The sequence below is a fragment of the Pseudochaenichthys georgianus genome, chromosome 5, assembly GCF_902827115.2.
Source record: "Pseudochaenichthys georgianus chromosome 5, fPseGeo1.2, whole genome shotgun sequence".
Taxonomy (NCBI): domain Eukaryota; kingdom Metazoa; phylum Chordata; class Actinopteri; order Perciformes; family Channichthyidae; genus Pseudochaenichthys; species Pseudochaenichthys georgianus.
In genome coordinates this window covers 13,066,157-13,084,155 of record NC_047507.1, presented here as the reverse complement: position 1 = coordinate 13,084,155, position 17,999 = coordinate 13,066,157, and the positions used below count along the sequence as shown (strand labels likewise).

Genomic DNA, 17,999 nt, shown 5'->3' with positions numbered 1-17,999 from the left:
TAAGTATCTCTCTTAAAAGTATCTCTTGATTCTCGTCCAGTGTTGATTTCTCTCGGCTAGAGATTTTTCTCTTATTGGGTCTGGCTGTTTCAGACGGAAATCATTAATAGAAACGTTTTATACATTTTCCAAAAGTTATACATTAATGTTCGGCAGCCTCTGCTGTTAGTACTGCAAGTCATTTTCAAAGATAGTGCCGCTGTGGCAAAGAACTCTTTAAACTTTATCTAAAGTGTAGTTAATTATAATAAAACTTTCAAATTGTCCCTCAACTGTTTCACCTATCCTATAGCAACAAATATTATTGGTATTTTTGATGGTTGACTTTAAACACTTAATATTTCACATTGTGAATTTAAACAATATAGTGTGGAAAGTAACAAGAAACAACAATAGTTACACACTTTCAAAAGTCATACATTAACTAATGCCATGGATAGTTTAAGGTTAATGTTGGAATCGGGGGAGGAGCAATAAAACCAACCATTGTGAATTTGTGGTTATTTTTATTGAAAACAGTGACAGTGGATTATTTGAGCTGAAACCTTTTTTCCCTGAATTAGTTCTACCAAACAGCCTCTTAACTACACTATGTTAAGATGAAATACATTTAAATATTCAGACATTACAACACAAAACTGATGCAAACACAACAGGGAACGATTTTCTAAAAAGCTTTCATAACCCACAGAAACCATTCCGAGGTTCACCTTGAACTAAAACATGGTGTCAGGAAAAGGCACAAATCAGCTGTTTCCAGAGGAGACCTGTGCCTGCTGTACACATTGTAGTAACTCATGTGAAGAGTTGTTATTCAAAATGTTATATTCAGATGAGAGTGAAATCAAAGGGGACATTTATGCACATATTCTGGGGTTAATACATCATGTACATATCCACCTTTGACTTATTATAAAGGGTCATAACTGTTAAAGTGGCTCTCATCAGACAGAGTAACACAGAAGCCTATTTGCTAAAAGATTTTATTTTCACCAGGACAGCAGTGTGGGTAGTTTGTTACAACTTTCTAGTGAACATATCCAAAGTGTCATGGGGAGAAAACAGGGACAAAATGCTGCCTTTATCGATCATGAAACATTTCAAACTGGCATAAATCAGTTTTAGTAAATGAGCAGGTCCTACACAATCAGGATTCACAGATATAGAATATTTTTCGGTCCACATAAAACTGGATTTTTTTTAATATTCAAGGAGAGTAAAGTAGGGAAGAAGGTTTAATATTTTCATAATCAATTTAAAACAAAAGCTTTTCACGTCGTTCCTGTGGATGGTTAATCCCCCTCTGTACTTCAGTTATACATTCACCACTCCGTTGATGCAGTTAAAAAAAAAGAAGTTTATATTGCATAAGGAGATGATTAATCTTGCCTAAACACTGTCACTACAATAACAGACCATCACATGTGCACTTAAATTAACATGTATCCATCACAGTTTGCACCACATCTTTTCTCTTATTCCATATCTTCTCTGACCTTCTTCCTCCTCCTCCTTTCTCACACCGACAAAACATAATTTAGAACATACTAAAAGACATATTTGTGAGTAATCAGACATAGGGTTAAGGTACAGTCATTAATACGTTCGCTAAAAAACATAGGGTCACATTGGATTAGTGTGAACACATTAAAACATGGGTCATGACTCATGAGAAATGAATAATTGCAACTCTTTGTCAGCTAGCCCTTCACTAGCCGTGTGAGTCAGGCGTCTAAAAGCTCGCCTAAAGTGTCAGCTCGTGACAGGAGGATAATCTCTCTTCACACCACACCTCAAGATTATCAGGAGTAAAATACATTTACCACAATGCCATAATTATACATCTGGATAAGATGGGGATAGAATACGGGCTATAAACAATATTGTTAAAGGGAAAATAAACCAATATAATGTCAAATAATACCATTTAAAAAAAGACCCGAAAGAGGGATAACGGCCCGTCCACACAGCGGCTTCTGCACATTCACTTTGAATGGGGTCACTTTTCGCCGAACTGCATTGTGGAAGCAGAGCGGAGCTTTCCTGGCGTTTCAGGCTGCAAAAGTTGAGCAATGTTCAACTTTTGAAGCCTCTGCAGAAGCGTCAGCCAATCGAATCATATGCCAGTACAAGCTCTAGCCAATCAAACCGCTGCTTGTGTGTCAGGGGCGGGAGATTCATGTGATTGGTTGTTGGTCGAGTTTCCGACACGCCCACCTCCAAGCTTTTTCCAAAGCCGCTGTGTAGACGGGCCGTAATGAGTCGACGGAGAGACGCCGCCTTCGAGTCAGAAGCAGCAAACAACAGTTATTCTACTAGAGATACAGTTTGAACTCCCTTTGTCATAGTATGTGGGAAGTAGATTTTTTTTCTGTGTTAAAAGTGTGTGTGCCCCCCTATAGGTAGGGGTACTGTGTGAGGCGCCGGGGGCTCAGCTGGTAGGCGCTGTAAGCCTCGGCGCGGGGGGTCACGCTGACGTACGGAGAGCCGGCGGCAAACGGGTGCTGGTAGGCTGCGGGCAGGCCGTGCAGCAGGCTGCTGACCGAGTCCTTCCGCCCGGACGGGTCCCTCCTGGAGGACGCTGAGGTGTACGGTGCTGCATAGGCGGAGGGGGAGTGTCCGTGGGGGGCATGGCTGCGGCTCAGCAGCTGCTCCATTGCCTGAGAGGCAGAGGAGAGGGCCGTGGAGGCGGGGTAGGCGTACAGGCCGGGGCCGGACACCTCGGGGAAGTTGTAGTGAGACGAGACGACCGGAGGGAAGGTCGGCTGGCGGCGCAGAGACGAGTCGCTGTGGGAGCGCTCCTGAGAGGAAGAGACCACCGGCTGGACCTGAGGAGGAGCACAGAGGCATGAGAGCAACGAGGAGGAAAACATCAGCTGTGAGAGCATGTTGTCTGTGCATGGACTACGTTAAATGTTTGCTATGTTTTTATGAATACTGTTTATCATTATGTATTTGTTCATATTCATTTTAGTGTGTTTCATTTCTCAGTGAGCTTCTCATGTTATCTACCTCGCCTGGTTTTATTTCCTTTTGTAAAGCACTTTGTTAAATTGTTCAATGGAATTTCTATATAATAATACAGGTGCAAATCATTTCCAGGCAAGATATCCGACAACATTTTCAGACAAGGCCTAACATGCATGAACGACTCTACAGCAAAGGCTTTTAAAATATTCGCCCGCCCCGCCCTATTCCCAACACCCCTGTTTCGCATAAGCACCTGAGTCACTTCCGATTGACGACTCAGAGCAACCCGTGATTTCATTTCCCCGCACTTCTTTGGATCATGACTGCCGTTTCTTTGTGTCTACAGATGTCAACAACAATCTGTTGACATATTGAGCAAATGCGCTTTTCTTTTTACCAGTGAACCTGCAGTAGTGATATTTATTGATTGATATGTTATTGGTGGCAGTGTTTGCAAAGGAACACCTGTTCACATCTAGTGCCGACAGCATAGTTTACCTCCTGGGTTCGGCAAATAAATCAAATTCTTAGCCAACATCTCACGGCAGTTTAATTAAAAAACACAACTTTTCAAGACAGTGATGAATGTTGTAAAAACATTACCTGACTCAGGTTTAAAGGGTGTGACTGGCTCGGCAGCAGCCTGTTCCGCTCCATGCTCTCCCCGGAGCTGCAGGGCTGCCGGTTGGATGATCTCTTCGGCTTTATGTAGTTCACTGGAAATTAAATAAATGAGTTATCAAGTTGGGTCAGTCACATCCTAAATAAAATGCATGGTGACAAACAGATAAAGTTCTCACCAGTGTCCAGGCGTCCCCGTGAAGCAGCTCCTCGCTCCGTGCCCTGGGTTTTGACTGAAGGCGCCACCACTGCCAGAGACTTAGCCTGGCGAGACGACGCGCCGCCCGCTGGGTTCAGCGTGCGGGGGAGGGGGGTCAGGGGGCTCGCTGTGGACGAGTCAGAGTCGTGCACCGTCACACAGCTGATGACGTTAGTGCGCTGGCTCAGGCCGACGCTATGTACATGGAGAAACAATGTTATTAAAGAAGACAATTAAAGAAGGTTTATTTAAGTATTACAAATACAAAACACTAAGGCCCTGGTCTGCTAATGAAGTCAAACAAACATCGTCTTACATTAGTCCTTTTTTAGAAAATTGTCAAAATATAGTACTAACAAGAATTGGATTAGCAGCTGCATCCAAAAAGATGGCAGACATTAAGATCCTTCTTAATACAAATTCTCCTTTTATGTGCTCGGTTAAAACTAAGAAGATAAATAAAAAGAGTGAATGGTGCAGAGGCGAGACTCACCTGGCGGGATGAAACTTGCGCTCATCCTCGGTGTCCGTGTCGCTGTGGATGGTGATGATGCTGACAGCCGGGCTGGGTGTGTCGGAGATGACTATGGGCTGCGACCACGCGGCGCTGAGCGGGGGCACACCGCTGCTGCTGAGCAATGACGCGGCAGATATACCCCTAGGAAGAGCAACAATAGAAAAGTTGAGTTTTCCCACCAAAAGCAAACATGGTTTCAGTAACGGCAAAGAAATGTAATCTGTAATCTACGATTAAATATACTGAGTATTTTCACTGCTCCTTTTCATTAATCAATGGTTGTTGTGTTCACATCTAGTGACAACTAAACTAACTACTGCCAAGGAATTTGTAATTAAATGTATCAACTTCTCAGAAGCGACTTTAAGGGATAACATCTGCTGGTACTGGATGTGATAGTTATTTTTAGGCATTCGTCATTAAGTGTGAACGTTGCGATGCTGCAGGCTCCACCAACCTGTTCCTGTTCTCTCCCCGTCTGGCCTTCACCTTCTTCCTCTCCTGCTGGCTGCGGCCCTGGGCTGTATTCCTGCGAGGGCCAAAGTACAAACAAGTTAAAGGGAGGGGCATCGCTTAAATCCGAACATGATATATGAACACAAGGAGATCATGTTTGTTTCAACTGACGCAGCTTTACTTCCCTCCCTTTGCTCTGTTATTACAGCAAACATTTGCAGTGACTCATGTACTTACTATAATGCATACACTAGGCCCCAGAGTTGGGGCTTAAAAATACTCAGGTCTAGTACTCAAGTAAAAGTGGAAGTACCAGAGTGTAAGAAGAGTACACCGTACAAGTACATATCCTGTTTTGCAAAGGTTACTCAAGTAAAAGTACAAAATAATTGGCATCAACACATTTTTTAAGTACCAAAAGTAAAAGTAGAATAATATATATCATATGTTTTGATAATTATTGATGCATTCAAGTGTTATCAAAGCAGGTCACTAGTTTTAATTATGTTATACTGCAGGGTATACAGGATGTAAAGTCTAACTTAAAGTCTTATTTAACTGTCGATCACATGTCGCATCATTAATCCAAATGTGCAAATTAAGCGAAGGTATTAAATAAGTGTAGTGGAGAAAAAGTACCAGATTTGCCTCTAGGATTAGCAAAGGATGGAAACTATACAGGAAGTAGTACAAGTACAGTACTTAAGGAAATCTACTTGGTTACTTTAAAGCACTGGTAAACCCTTGAATAAAAAGGCGCTCCAATGTATTTGTTGTGACATTGAAATGGATGACGAGCGTCTCAAATATGTAAAACTATAAGTTGGTAGTTCATAATTGTAAAACAAGAATGAGACTGTTCAGACTGAGTGATGGACCGACCTCCAGCTGTGTCCCTGCTGCGCAGCAGCTTCTGAGTGAAGTGTTTCCAGGGGGGACTCGGGGACAGTGGACTGGTGGGCGGAGCTGTGGATGGCCACGCCCGGGACCTGCTGCCATGACGACGGGATGAGGATCTGCTGCGTGCCAGTGGGCCAGGCCTGCTGAGAGAAACAGACGCTCACACTTCAGTACATCTACCATCAACGATCAGATATTAATGCGTAAACACAACTTATGTGATCGCTGGAATGGGCCAGACAGACTGAGCCATGCTGAGAAACAAGTCCAAACTACAAATGTCTTCCGCAGGCATAAGCACAGATAGATAAACGAGCAACTTTTCCCAAGCCATTCCCTTAATAAAGCATTGCCCTGCATCAAAAATGGACGAGATGATATCATGCAAAGCCCAAACAATGAAGCACTGTAAACAGACGGGGGATAAAGACAAGAATGCACAGGAGCACGGTGCCTGTTAAAGAAGAAACACTGAAGAAAGAGATTAGTTTGGTCCACTGATGCCACACAGTCTGCTGATAAGCTGTGTGGGGAGAAGGCATGCCATATGTTTGGGGGCTGAAACAAAAGATGTGTGTCAGAGAGTTGGGGAGGCTTTAGTGGGCTTTGTAGCTGCAACCTCCTTTGCTGTAAACAAGGAAGGACGGGACAAGGGAAGCTGCAAGCAAAGCGCAGACCAACGCAGCAACATTACATTACATAGCATTTAGCTGACGCTTTTATCCAAAGCGACTTACAATACAATTCGACCAACAAAATACAAACTTGAAGAAAACAGAATCATATAAGTACATCAGGCTTCATAGAGCAAAAACATTTCAAGTGCTACTCAACTGGCTTTAGATAAGCCAGCCCTTTATTAGTATATAAGTGCTTTGTTAATAGTTCTATCGCTGGAAGTGGAGTCGGAAGAGATGAGTTTTCAGTTTGCGCCGGAAGGTGTGTAAGCTATCTGCTTTCCTGATGTCAATGGGGAGCTCATTCCACCATTTTGGAGCCAGGATAGCAAACCCACGTGTTTTTGCTGATGGGAACTTGGGTCCCCTTCGCAGCGATGGTGCAGCGAGTCGTTTGGCTGATGCAGAGCGGAGTGCAGGTGCTGGGGTGTACGGTTTAACCATGTCCTGGATGTAGGAAGGGCCAGATCCATTCGCAGCATGGTACGCAAGTACCATTGTCTTGAAGTGGATTCTAGCAGTTACCGGAAGCCAATGAAGGGAGCGGAGGAGTGGCGTGGTGTGGGAGAATGTAGGAAGGTTGAAGACCAGACGAGCCGCTGCATTCTGGATGAGCTGGTAGACCAGCCAGGAGGGAGTTGCAGTAGTCTAGGCGTGAGATGACGAGAGCCTGGACCAGAATCTGCGTCGCTTTCTGGGTCAGCTGGGGACGTATCCTCCTGATGTTGTAAATCGTGTATCTGCAGCAGCGGGTTGTAGCAGCGATGTTTGCAGTGAAGGACAGGTTGTTATCTAGGATCACACCCAGATTCCTTGCAGTCTGAGTCGGGGAAACAACAGAGGTGCCAATGTTGATTGTTAGGTCAAGAGTGGGACAATCTTTTCCCGGAAGGAAAAGCAGTTCAGTCTGAGAGATGTCAGCTAGACAAGCAGAGATGCGTGCGACGACCTGGGTCTCTGAGCGGGGAAAGGACAGAATTAATTGGGTGTCGTCAGCGTAGCAGTGGTATGAAAAACCATGCGGGCTAATGACAGATCCGAGCGAGTTTGTGTACAAGGAGAAGAGGAGGGGACCAAGAACAGAGCCCTGAGGGACCCCTGTAGTTAATTGACAAGGGTCGGACTCGGACCCTCTCCAAGTAACCCTGTAGGTGCGGTCTTTGAGGGATGAGGTGAGGAGGGAAAGTGCAGAGCCTGAAACTCCATGTTCTTGGAGAGTGCGAAGGAGGATCTGATGGTTCACCGTGTCGAATGCAGCAGACAGGTCCAAAAGGATGATGACAGAGGAGAGGGAGGCTGCTTTAGCAGTGTGCAGTTCCTCAGTGACAGCAAGGAGGGCAGTTTCTGTTGAGTGACCTGCCTTGAAACCAGACTGGTGCGGATCCAGAAGGTTGTTCTGATGGAGATAGCAGGAGAGTTGTCTAAATACAGCGCGTTCAAGTGTTTTAGACAGGAACGGGAGGAGAGAGACAGGCCTGTAGTTTATAACATCTGACGGGTTGAGTGGGTTTCTTTAGGAGAGGGTTTACTCTTGCCTCCTTGAGACTGTTTGGAAAGTGACCAGAAGTTAGAGAAGTGTTGATGAAATGGGTGAGAAACCCAACACATGCTCCATGCCCTCAGCACACCTATGGGGAGAGACTGGGGGGGAGGAGTGAATGGTATGTCCTTTGGAATGGATAAACGATTTGTCAATTCTGATTTAATGTCAAAAGGGGATTTGAAAAAAGTATAAAAAGGACATTGCAGGGTAAATGCAGGAATCCTGAAGTCAAATGTAAGACCTTTTAAGACCCTTTCCATACATTTTCCATCGCCACTTCGAGTTTTAACCGGTTACATTGGCGACACACTTTACCTCACATTTACTATATACAGTATTGATTGTCCTTCCTCCTTATCTTCCAACCATTTGGACGCAGACTTGCATTTCCCCATAACGATGTTGTTTAACAACCGGCGTAAACGGGCCTTCACGCGCTATCAAGCAGTGAGCGTGCGATGTCCTGTTCAGATGACGTCAAATCCAACGGGATGCCATAAATAAACTACACAGAATCACACTGCACACCTACGCAATGATTACATTCAGGCAGACTGTAGAATACAACCTCTTTGGACAATTTATATACTTATTGAAAACAAGCTACAAAATGTAATACCTTGGAAAATGCCGTTTCATACTTTTTAATAGCCTTCATTTTCGCTAAATTGATTTATCAACTTTTAATACTTTCTAAGACCCCACGGGGACCCTGCAATGGTGAGTCCAGGATCAACATTTTTTGAATTTTCCGACAAAGTAAGAACCAAGCGACCATAAGTCTGACAACAAGTCTTCATGTGACTATGGCAACATAAAACATGTGGCACAGAGGAGGAGGAGGAGGGAACAAAGCAAACATTAATGAAACACAAAGGAGTGGGGCAGGATAGAGATGGCTTTGTTAGTTGTAGTGTGCATGTGTGTGTTTCTTCTTTGTTGCTTTACCAGCACTGTGGCTGTGTGCTCCAGGAGGGTGGGCCGACCCACCCCGTTGCCCAGCCCGAGGGGAAGGGAGTACTGCGGGGCTATGCCTGCTGAGGGTGGGTGCAGCGTAGCCACCATCAGGGGGGTGCAGGAACCCTGGAGGAGGGAGGGAGGGAGGGAGGGAGGGAGGGAGGGAGGATAGGGGAGGGCTGCGTTAGGTCCTTCAAAAGGCTGAATCTGAAGAGAAACAGACTGGCACCACGGGCCGACCGGACCCCTGACCTCTGCAGTGGGCAGACCATAATCCTACGTTTAGCAAATCACAATTGGACAGCTTTTGGAGCCTCCTGCATTAAACATCTGGCCACCATCCCAGAGAGGACACTGGGAATAAGAGAGGCCTGGTCCTGGAACAAAGGCTATGCTTTTGAAGTCACATCTTTTGTTATTTCAAAGGTTAATGGTATAAATGCAATTAAATAAACAAGGTCTCCACTGAAAGCAAACCGTATATATAATTTATAATTTGCAAATCCTACAACCTGCCCATGTCCCTCTCAAGCAGCCATACATGCATGCATCCTCTGTCCATCTTTTTCAAAAGAAAGTGTGCCCGTACAAGCTTTGTGTCTCTCCTTGAAAGACTACATTTAAAGATAACATCATTAGCCCCAGACAGACATCTGAAATGTGACTGACCCTCCAGAATCTTACCTGTGTGAGCATACTGGGCTGGAGCTGCAACGCCTGAGCAGCCTGGTTCTGAGGTACTATGGGTACAGAGTTCTCCATCCTCACAGGGTAACTGGAGCTCTTACTGGATGCCTGTAGCCCTGAAAACAATTAAATACAAGTAATTAAAAGATCAATTAAAATGAAGGTCTCACAGTATTGAAGTATCCCTTAAAGAGTGGGATGTTGTGGTAAGCATCTTATTAACATTCATAATCTGCCTCCAACCAGAGCAATAAGTAGATGTTAGTAGTGATAGCCTGACATCTAAATAACTGAAGTACAATCTGAGGAAACCCTTCTTCGTATTCAAATTGGAATAAATAACAGTGAGTGGCGTCTTCTGCTGCAACCCCTCATGTTGTGTTTTTCTCAGTCTGATTGCAGCGTTCTCCTTTACCTTGGATAGTGGAGGGTGGGCAGACGATGAGGGTCTGCTGGAAGGGTTCAGTCTGGCTGCACAGCCCAGCAGCACGCGTTGGGATCGGGACGCTCTGCTGAGCGAGCCCGGGAATGTTGATGGTCGCCTGCTGGTACAGAGCGGGCTGGTAGTTCAGCAAAGGCACCGCCCCCCCCGCAGAAGGCACCTGGTGGAGGAATTACAGAAGACCACTGATTAAAGACAGAATGAGTGGCAACGTTCATTACATCACAAAAAGACTTTTTCAAGCACAATTTTGAGCCTAAAGAGACAACGTGATGTAATTGATATCTGTCTTTCTTAAAAACCAATTCAAAAACATATTCACATAATCCATTGACCAATTTGAACGTTATAGTGAAGCACTGTTTTGGGCTCAAATATTAAAACATGGCAGTTAAAATAAGGTTTTCAGGTTTTTCAAAAGGAAGAGTGATTCAACACAACATGACACGTCAGGGAACATACACTCTTGAATGCACGGAAAATACTGGCCTGATGGGTCAGTGGTGTGTGAGATAAGCTGTGGAGAGAGACACACACACACAACTGACCAAAAGCATTAGCGCCATCTGACAGACAACGCTGAGGGCTCAGACCCCACAACCAGTGCTTCTCAAGGTCATCTTGAAACCCACTGCAGGGCACTCTCCCTCACAGTCCATCCTTAGTGAGTATTAGCTGTAGCTCTGTAATGTTTATTTTGTTGGAGTGCTTTTCTAATTTAATAGTATGTAAATGTGGCAGTGAGTAATTCACTCGCAACTGCCTCCCTATAGCATTAGTAACATACAAGTGAAAAGACTGATAATGGTAAAAAAAGCCATGACATATTTCGTTTTGGGCAAGAAAGGATGAGAGATGGTTGCGCCTCAGAAAAAGAAAAAGCTGAGCAAGATTTCCAATTCTGAGCAATTACATTTTTATGACTTCAAGAACCAAACTAAATATTGGAAGGTGTTATGTGATGCGTTTGAATATTCAGGGGATTTTTTTAGCCCTCACAAATTTCACCTACTACTGTTGTGTGGACCCTGTGAAGTGATTGGTCGTACCTGGTTATGCTGGTTGAGCTGGCTACTGAAGGTAACAGTGAGGTTGCCGGCGGCAGCGCTGGGCACTGCGCTGGTGGAGTACAGGGATTTGTTGCTATCGTAGGAGCTCCGGCGCTTACAGATCTCCATGTTCTGGAAGCAGGACTTCACACTGGAGAGGGTGGAGCAATAGTGTATGAGAAAAAACATTCAAGTAAAGAAAACATAATAGTACAGCAGTGACAAAAGAACATCTCCACATCACACATACTGTGAGCTGTGGGGGTAATCCATGAGGTGGCTCATGGTGACAAAGGGGTGACCCAGAGTCTTCGTTGGCGTGATCCTTTTGTCAGCATCCAGACGGAGCATCCGCTTCAGGAGGTCTATAAACTCTCGTCTATCAGCTTTCTCTGCCAACATGTCCGTGCCCTCCAAATGAGAAGACAGGTTGACCTGGAATACAAGAAACAAAACAACCAAATTAATCAGACAAATAATAAGAGTTAGTGGTAAAGACATTTCTTGGGTTTGAGAGCATAGTATTTTTATTGAAAAAGATGTTACTTGAAAAACGATTTACCTGCATCATGTCATCCAGACAGTTGAAGATATACTTCCTGGCCTCTTTGGACTTGATACCCATCTCCATTTCATGCTCTGACGGGGTCTGGCAAATATAAAAACATATTTTGCTTGTTATTATTTGCAAAAACTATATCGGAATCAGAATACCTTTAATAGTCCCACAGAGGGAAAATGTACATTGTTACAGCAAAAGTGAAGATGCAATTAACATGAAGTGATATGGGTACTTTTTTTTAAATATTCAGTCATCTTCTGGTAACGGTGATCAATCAGTTACAGCCTTCAGATATGGAGACACTAGGAATATTATGAGATCATATTAACCTTAAGCCTCCAGAGTGGGTAGCTGGAGTCAGGTCCTCGATTGAAAAAGCGGCTGGTCTTTGTCCCCGCGCTCAGCAGATACTCTGCAGGCAGGCCTTGGGTCTGAGAAATGTAACGGATCTGGAGAAGGGAAAACATATTCAAGTATAAGACACACCAATAAAACACACCAGTAAGTGCCATGGATACGACTCTTACAGTGGGTAGTTATGCTTGTTTCTCAGCAGCACGTTGGTATCTCCTGATTTATAGCAAAACTAGCAGCTCCAGGAGTTTCTAAAGTACACCGACAGTACTTCCATGACACGCCATCAACTAAAAACTTGTAGCCTCTTGCAGGCATTCTTTCTTACCCAGATAAGGCCTGGGGAACTCTAACGTCGGTACTGACCTGGTCATACTCAGAGGCCCCCGGGTAGAGAGGCCAACCCAGAAACAGCTCAGCAATCACACAGCCCAGAGACCACATGTCGATGGCCTCACAGAATGGCAGACCCAAAATTATCTCTGGAGCCCTAGACAGTGAAGAGGAGGTTAACCAATTAGTACCAAGACTTGAGCTACAATGTTGTGTCATAGTAACATGGCAAAAGTATTAGATGTATTAAAAGAAAGTGGATTTATTCACACGAACCTGTAGTAGCGCGACTGTAAGTAGGTCGAGCAGACAGCTTTGGACACATGACTCGCTGAGCCAAAGTCAATGACCTTCACCCTGTAGGGCTGTCTGAGGGGGTCCACCAGCATGATGTTCTCTGGCTTCAGGTCTGCATGAATCAGACCGAGGCTTTTCAGCTTCATCAGCGCTGTAGCCACCTAAAGACAATAAAAAAACAGTACAATTAATTCAACTACGTAAGAATGAAAGGCGTATATCTGGAACTCAAATTTAAAGGGGACCTATTGTGCAAAATGCACTTTTGTACGTCTTTTATACATGAATGTGTCCCCGGTGTGTCAGGGAACTCACCAAGTGTCAGAAAACACAACCCTCTCTTTTCCTCCATACCCAAATCTCTAAAACCGGGCTGCAACGAATCGGATACAGATTTGAAAATTCTCTGACGTCAGGATCGAGGAGCTCCGCCTGTATGGCCAACTCTCCACCTATCAGGGGAATGTGGGGTTGGGCCACGGCCGGCCATTCCCGCTCGAAAGCGCTGGAGACGCTGTAGTACATATGCCAGGCCTGTAAGTGGCGCTGCAGTCTGCCACAAAAGCAGCGAAGAAGACTTCCTGTGCATGGTTGCCATGGTTGCCCTTCTGTTTATTCTCCGCTGTGGCTTTTTTTCTCCCTCCCAGAGGCAAGCGTTTGCCCCTCCTGCAACTGTAATTCAATGCAATCCCTCCCCGTCGAGGCAAGCACTGTAATTCTCTCCGGTAGTCCACCAGCAGATGACAAACCCCCACCTCTCCGCCTCTTCCAAGGAACGAGGGGACAGCAGAGTGTCAGTTAGATTTCTTTCCGCCGGTCAACATGTCCGTTAAAGTTTTAATCTTCCGGACAGAAAATTAGAAAAGTGCCGGTCAAAGGTCTTCTTTGTTATTTATTGAGCTTTAAAACAAATGAATAATGACTATATAAATCATATAAGAATAAAACATAGAGGACGGAGATTTATTTTTCTCCCCCTCTTCTGACAGCCCAGCAGCTGATCTCAAAGCATGCTCCCCTCTCCTGCAGGGGGGCGTGGTCAGCTGCTTGCATTAAAGCTATGTCACAGAATCAGCCGCTGCAAAAACAGTGCTGGAAAGAGCAACTAGAACGAAATGAGGCATGGCTAAAATGCAGAATCAGTTTGGTATTTAAAAAAACTTTATATAGGTATGGCCCTACAATATATTGTTCAAATAGCATGATAGGTCCATTTTAAGTAATAATAATAATGGGTTATAAAAAGGTGTAATGAATGTCTGTGGAGCCCACCTGCTGTAGGATGGGTCTGATGTGCCGCAGGGGGAGTGGGCTGAACTTGCTGTGTTTGAGAAAGTCGTACAGGTTCTGCTCCAGCATCTCAAACACCAGGCACGTGTGACCCTTGTGTTGGAAGCATTCGTATGAACGCACAAAGTTGTACTCATCCGCGTTCTCTGCGCTGAGCCGGTTCAGGATACCCACCTGTTGGAAGAGATACAAATAACCCTGTTTAAAATGTGTCAATTATAGCTGGTTCACTTTCATAATAAGAAAATGAAAGTGAAAGTGAAAGTGTGAGGAAGGGCACAATAACGCTGTGGTACGAAGGTCAGTTACAAGTTTCATTTAACCAGTTTGCTCTAAAATGATTGATAATGTTGCATCAACATTGTAACATCTGGGAAGCAACTCCAGGTAATGTGATAAGGCAATTACAATTTATCCTGAATTGGACCAAATCCAACCCGTGTCAGAAATAATGGGGTGCAAAAGAGCAAAAAGCACGCCAAAATTGCGTTTCCTAATAAAACACAATCAGAGATTTCCTGTGAAAATAACATGTAATTTTTAGAAACTGAAAGACCCTCTGACGCAGGGGGCCGCAGTGTTAATAAAATAACTTTTATATTAAGCTGTAATTAAACTTGTTCAGAAATGCACGTTGGATTGTCTCATTACTCCGGAAGCTTTGACTTGAAATTTCTTCAGCTAAATCAGTTGGGACCACATCAATGTCACACACAGCGCTAGCATTTTATTATTAAACATTGTCAATAATTCTGCGAGACAAGAAGCTCTCTGCAAACATTGTCAAATAAAACCAGTAACCACAACAACAAAAGATCAGGATACACAAATGAATGAATCAACAAAACTGTGTTACCTCAATTTGGCCCTGACGAGCATAGGAAGGATGGTTTTTCAGGATCTTGATTGCCACGATCTCATTGGTGCCCCTCTTCCAGCACTTAGCCACTTGTCCGAACGTGCCTCTTCCTAAAAACTCCAGCACTTCATAGCTGCAGGACACGGAGCAGAGGATCTCGTGCTGCACCAGCTGATAATCCCCCTCCCCGTTGGAGCTGCTGCTCTTGGTGGTTGTAGCTGAGTGGGGTATAGACTGGCCTGTGCCTCCTCCGCCACCCCCGGTACGGGTGGAGTACGTTGCTGCAGGGGCTGAGAGCTCCTCCAATATTTGGACACTGCCACAACCGCTCCCGCTGCCTTCAGTAGTCTCCTCCAACTTTCTCTTCTGCCCGTGCCTGTGCCCCCTTGTTTCGGAGGTCGTCTCTGTGTGAGCGTAAGAGGAAGACGTGGCCTGCTCCACCACACGCCGACTGGATCCACGAGGGAGACTGCCGGTGCTATCAGCGGCTCGCACCACCACTTGACCTCTTGAGCCGGGCGCTGTGGGGGGGAAGACCAGAGATGGTGCAAAGGGTGCCACGGCCATGGATGGGGCGAAGGTGTATGCCGACTGGCCCGCTAGGGAGCTGTAAGCTTCGGAGGTGGACACGTCCCAAACATTGTTCTCCACCTTCACCTTCTTAACGCGGCAAAAGGCACTGGAGGAGATGGAGGGGGGGGAGAAGACCTGCAGCTGAGAGCTCATCGCTGAAAAGAGATTGATGTGGATAAGATCAAGATAAAAAAACTAAAACAACAAAGAGCTATGGTACTGTAAGATTCTCTTAAAATTAGAAATAAAGTTTGCAATCTGTCTTGACAGACTGGAATGCAACATAAACTCAGTTTATTTGGTATACTTAGCAAAAACTAGTGCAGACAGATACAACAGTCCATCCCATTTATATCAATGAATACATAATGAAAACAACCCTCGATATAACTCAATACACCTTAACAGCACCTCCCAACTACGGTCTCCAAAATGAGCATCAAGTTGAACTTCCTCAGTCAAATAGTTTCAACTAAATCGATTAAAGGATTGATTGATTTATCCACTAAGCAAAACATTTCAGGAAACTGTATTGATCATCAATTCAGCTTTTCATATATCAAGAAAAATACCATTATGTTTCAGGTTTCAGCTCAAATGTGAGGATTTACTTTACATTTGATAGTAAGAGGAATAGCTTTGAGTTGTACCATGCTGGCTGGTCAAAACAAGGAATATCAAGAAGTTCCATTGGCTCTGAGAAATTGCGATGGGCATCACGTCTTTATATTTTAAAAACATAATGAATATTTGATCAATTAAATCAATAGACAATGAGCATATACATCGGTAGTGAAAATAGTTAACAGAGCGGCAATGAACACTCATTAGCTTCATGAATGTAGAGTTGTATTGATGCATATTAGACAAGTTCAGTTAGCTGTCCCTTTAAAAACAGACATGCCACAGAATCCATTACATTTGAAAGGCAGACTTTTAAACAATATTGTGTTTATTCTGTCAAAACATTCTAATTAAAGAGAGGGTACGCTATAATCTGAAGGGTTGCAACATACAAACAAAGTGTTTATGTTATGGTTATTAGAAGAAACCTTGAAGGCAACATTTTTTAGGATTGTTTGTAAGGTTGCTGGATACTAAAGAATGTCATATAGGATGTGTAGAAACTGACAAAACATACATATTTCCCATTAATTATAAATGCAAATAATGGATGCAAAATAGATTATGCAAGCACCAGGAAGGAGGAAACAAATACATGTGTATGCCATAACATAGCTCTATAAACGAAACCATTGCTGCACAGTCAGTGTTATGCAATGATAAGCTTGGATCCAATAAAGTGGACCCGTGTGTTATGATCCCCGGTTAAAATACACTTTCCAGTTAGAAGGAAAGGAATTTTTTCTAAAAAAGGTTTTCTTACGAATGCGAAAACATAAGGGAGATGTGAACCTACCAGATAAGATCGGTCCCATTGTATACAGTCTATGGTTCTGACAGGTTAACTGTGATGGACCAAAGTAGAAATCAAGCTACTGTTTTCTAATGTTACCAAATCCCTGACACATTTGGCAGACACATTATACGTTTGTCCTTCTCCTTGTTGACCATCTTCATGACACAGAAATACTTTATTATAGAGTCAACAAGGAAACAATTACTTAACTCAAATGCTAACAAGCTAACGCGTTAACTTCGTGAACATATTGCGCTTAACGAGCATTTGCTTATTTAACAGACATCAAATTAGGTTAAATTACATACGTTGCATGAAAGGCAACATTTGATTTAAAAAAAGGTGTAAAATACCGGAATAGATGTTATTGCAGCGTCGAAAAATGGGGCTTCGTCCAAGGTTTAAATCCCACTGCAGTCTACTGGAGCAGCGTTATCCGATTAGCTTCCACTAGCTACCGTGAGATGCTAGCTAGGCCTGCATTGTTTCTTCAGCCGATGGAGAGCTAGGCAGCAGCAGAAGTTTTCTCAACAAAAACACACATGTGTCCTTGTATTATTATATTAAAATACTCTAGTGCTAAAACATATGTACATATGTTAATTAAAACATTAAAAATTCTACTCTAAAACCGACTGTCCTGAAGCAGCAAATCCACTTTTTCACCGGAACAACCACGTCCTTATATCAGCTGCGATTCTTACGTCATTTCCGGATTTTACCGTAATTACCGAGATTGGGATAGGGTAGCACACAGAGATAAGTACTATTTCTTACAAAATTAACTACGGCTGGCTTGGTTAAGATATAATTTGACAACTGTTATAACATGGCCAAATGATTGACTAATTTGGTCTAGAGACATTTGAGATCGTGTTTAACATAAAAAAGGCTCACATTTTACGGTAAAGAGAAATCGAAGTGACGTAATTTACAACAAATACCAGTAATTTTCCGGTAGGACCAAAGTGTTCCACACGTCGTCGGACAAACCATGTGAAATTAAAATAGTCCCTAAAGGAAATCCAATATTTGGCAACATGATGAGGGGATCGCACATTTAAAGAGTATGAAGGCAATGTGCAGGCGTCATTTGTGCTGCATGGGGACATGGGGACATGTCTCCACCATCATTTCTGAACAAAAGCCCATAACTCGGTTGAAGCAGAGAGGAAGAGCTGTTGTCTTTCAGTCAGAAGGTGGTGGGTTTAATTCCAGCCATGCCGTCATCATGTTGATTTATCCTAGTGTGTGTGCGGCTTATTAAATGTGTTTATGTTCTCACTGGAGAAG

General features: G+C 43.8%; 1 protein-coding gene across 3 annotated transcripts; it reads right to left on the bottom strand.

The window, feature by feature from the left end:
- Positions 1–486: 486 nt before the first annotated feature.
- LOC117446782 (homeodomain-interacting protein kinase 1-like) lies at positions 487–17,381 on the bottom strand. 3 transcript variants are annotated; one of them, XM_034083198.2, is made up of 18 exons: positions 17,060–17,381; positions 14,711–15,441; positions 13,837–14,028; positions 12,544–12,725; positions 12,301–12,424; positions 11,910–12,029; positions 11,581–11,667; positions 11,269–11,453; positions 11,019–11,169; positions 9,943–10,129; positions 9,525–9,643; positions 8,832–8,966; positions 5,646–5,806; positions 4,765–4,836; positions 4,284–4,448; positions 3,771–3,985; positions 3,574–3,686; positions 487–2,828 (listed from the first exon to the last, which is right to left on the bottom strand). In XM_034083198.2, exons 2-18 carry the CDS (start codon positions 15,437–15,439, stop codon positions 2,397–2,399), a joined length of 3,369 nt encoding a protein of 1,122 aa, XP_033939089.1. In that variant the 5' UTR covers positions 15,440–15,441; positions 17,060–17,381; the 3' UTR covers positions 487–2,396. The 3 variants fall into 3 exon arrangements, with proteins under 3 accessions (XP_033939089.1, XP_033939090.1, XP_033939091.1); XM_034083199.2 differs by having other exon boundaries at positions 5,646–5,803; XM_034083200.2 differs by lacking the exon at positions 8,832–8,966.
- Positions 17,382–17,999: the final 618 nt, after the last annotated feature.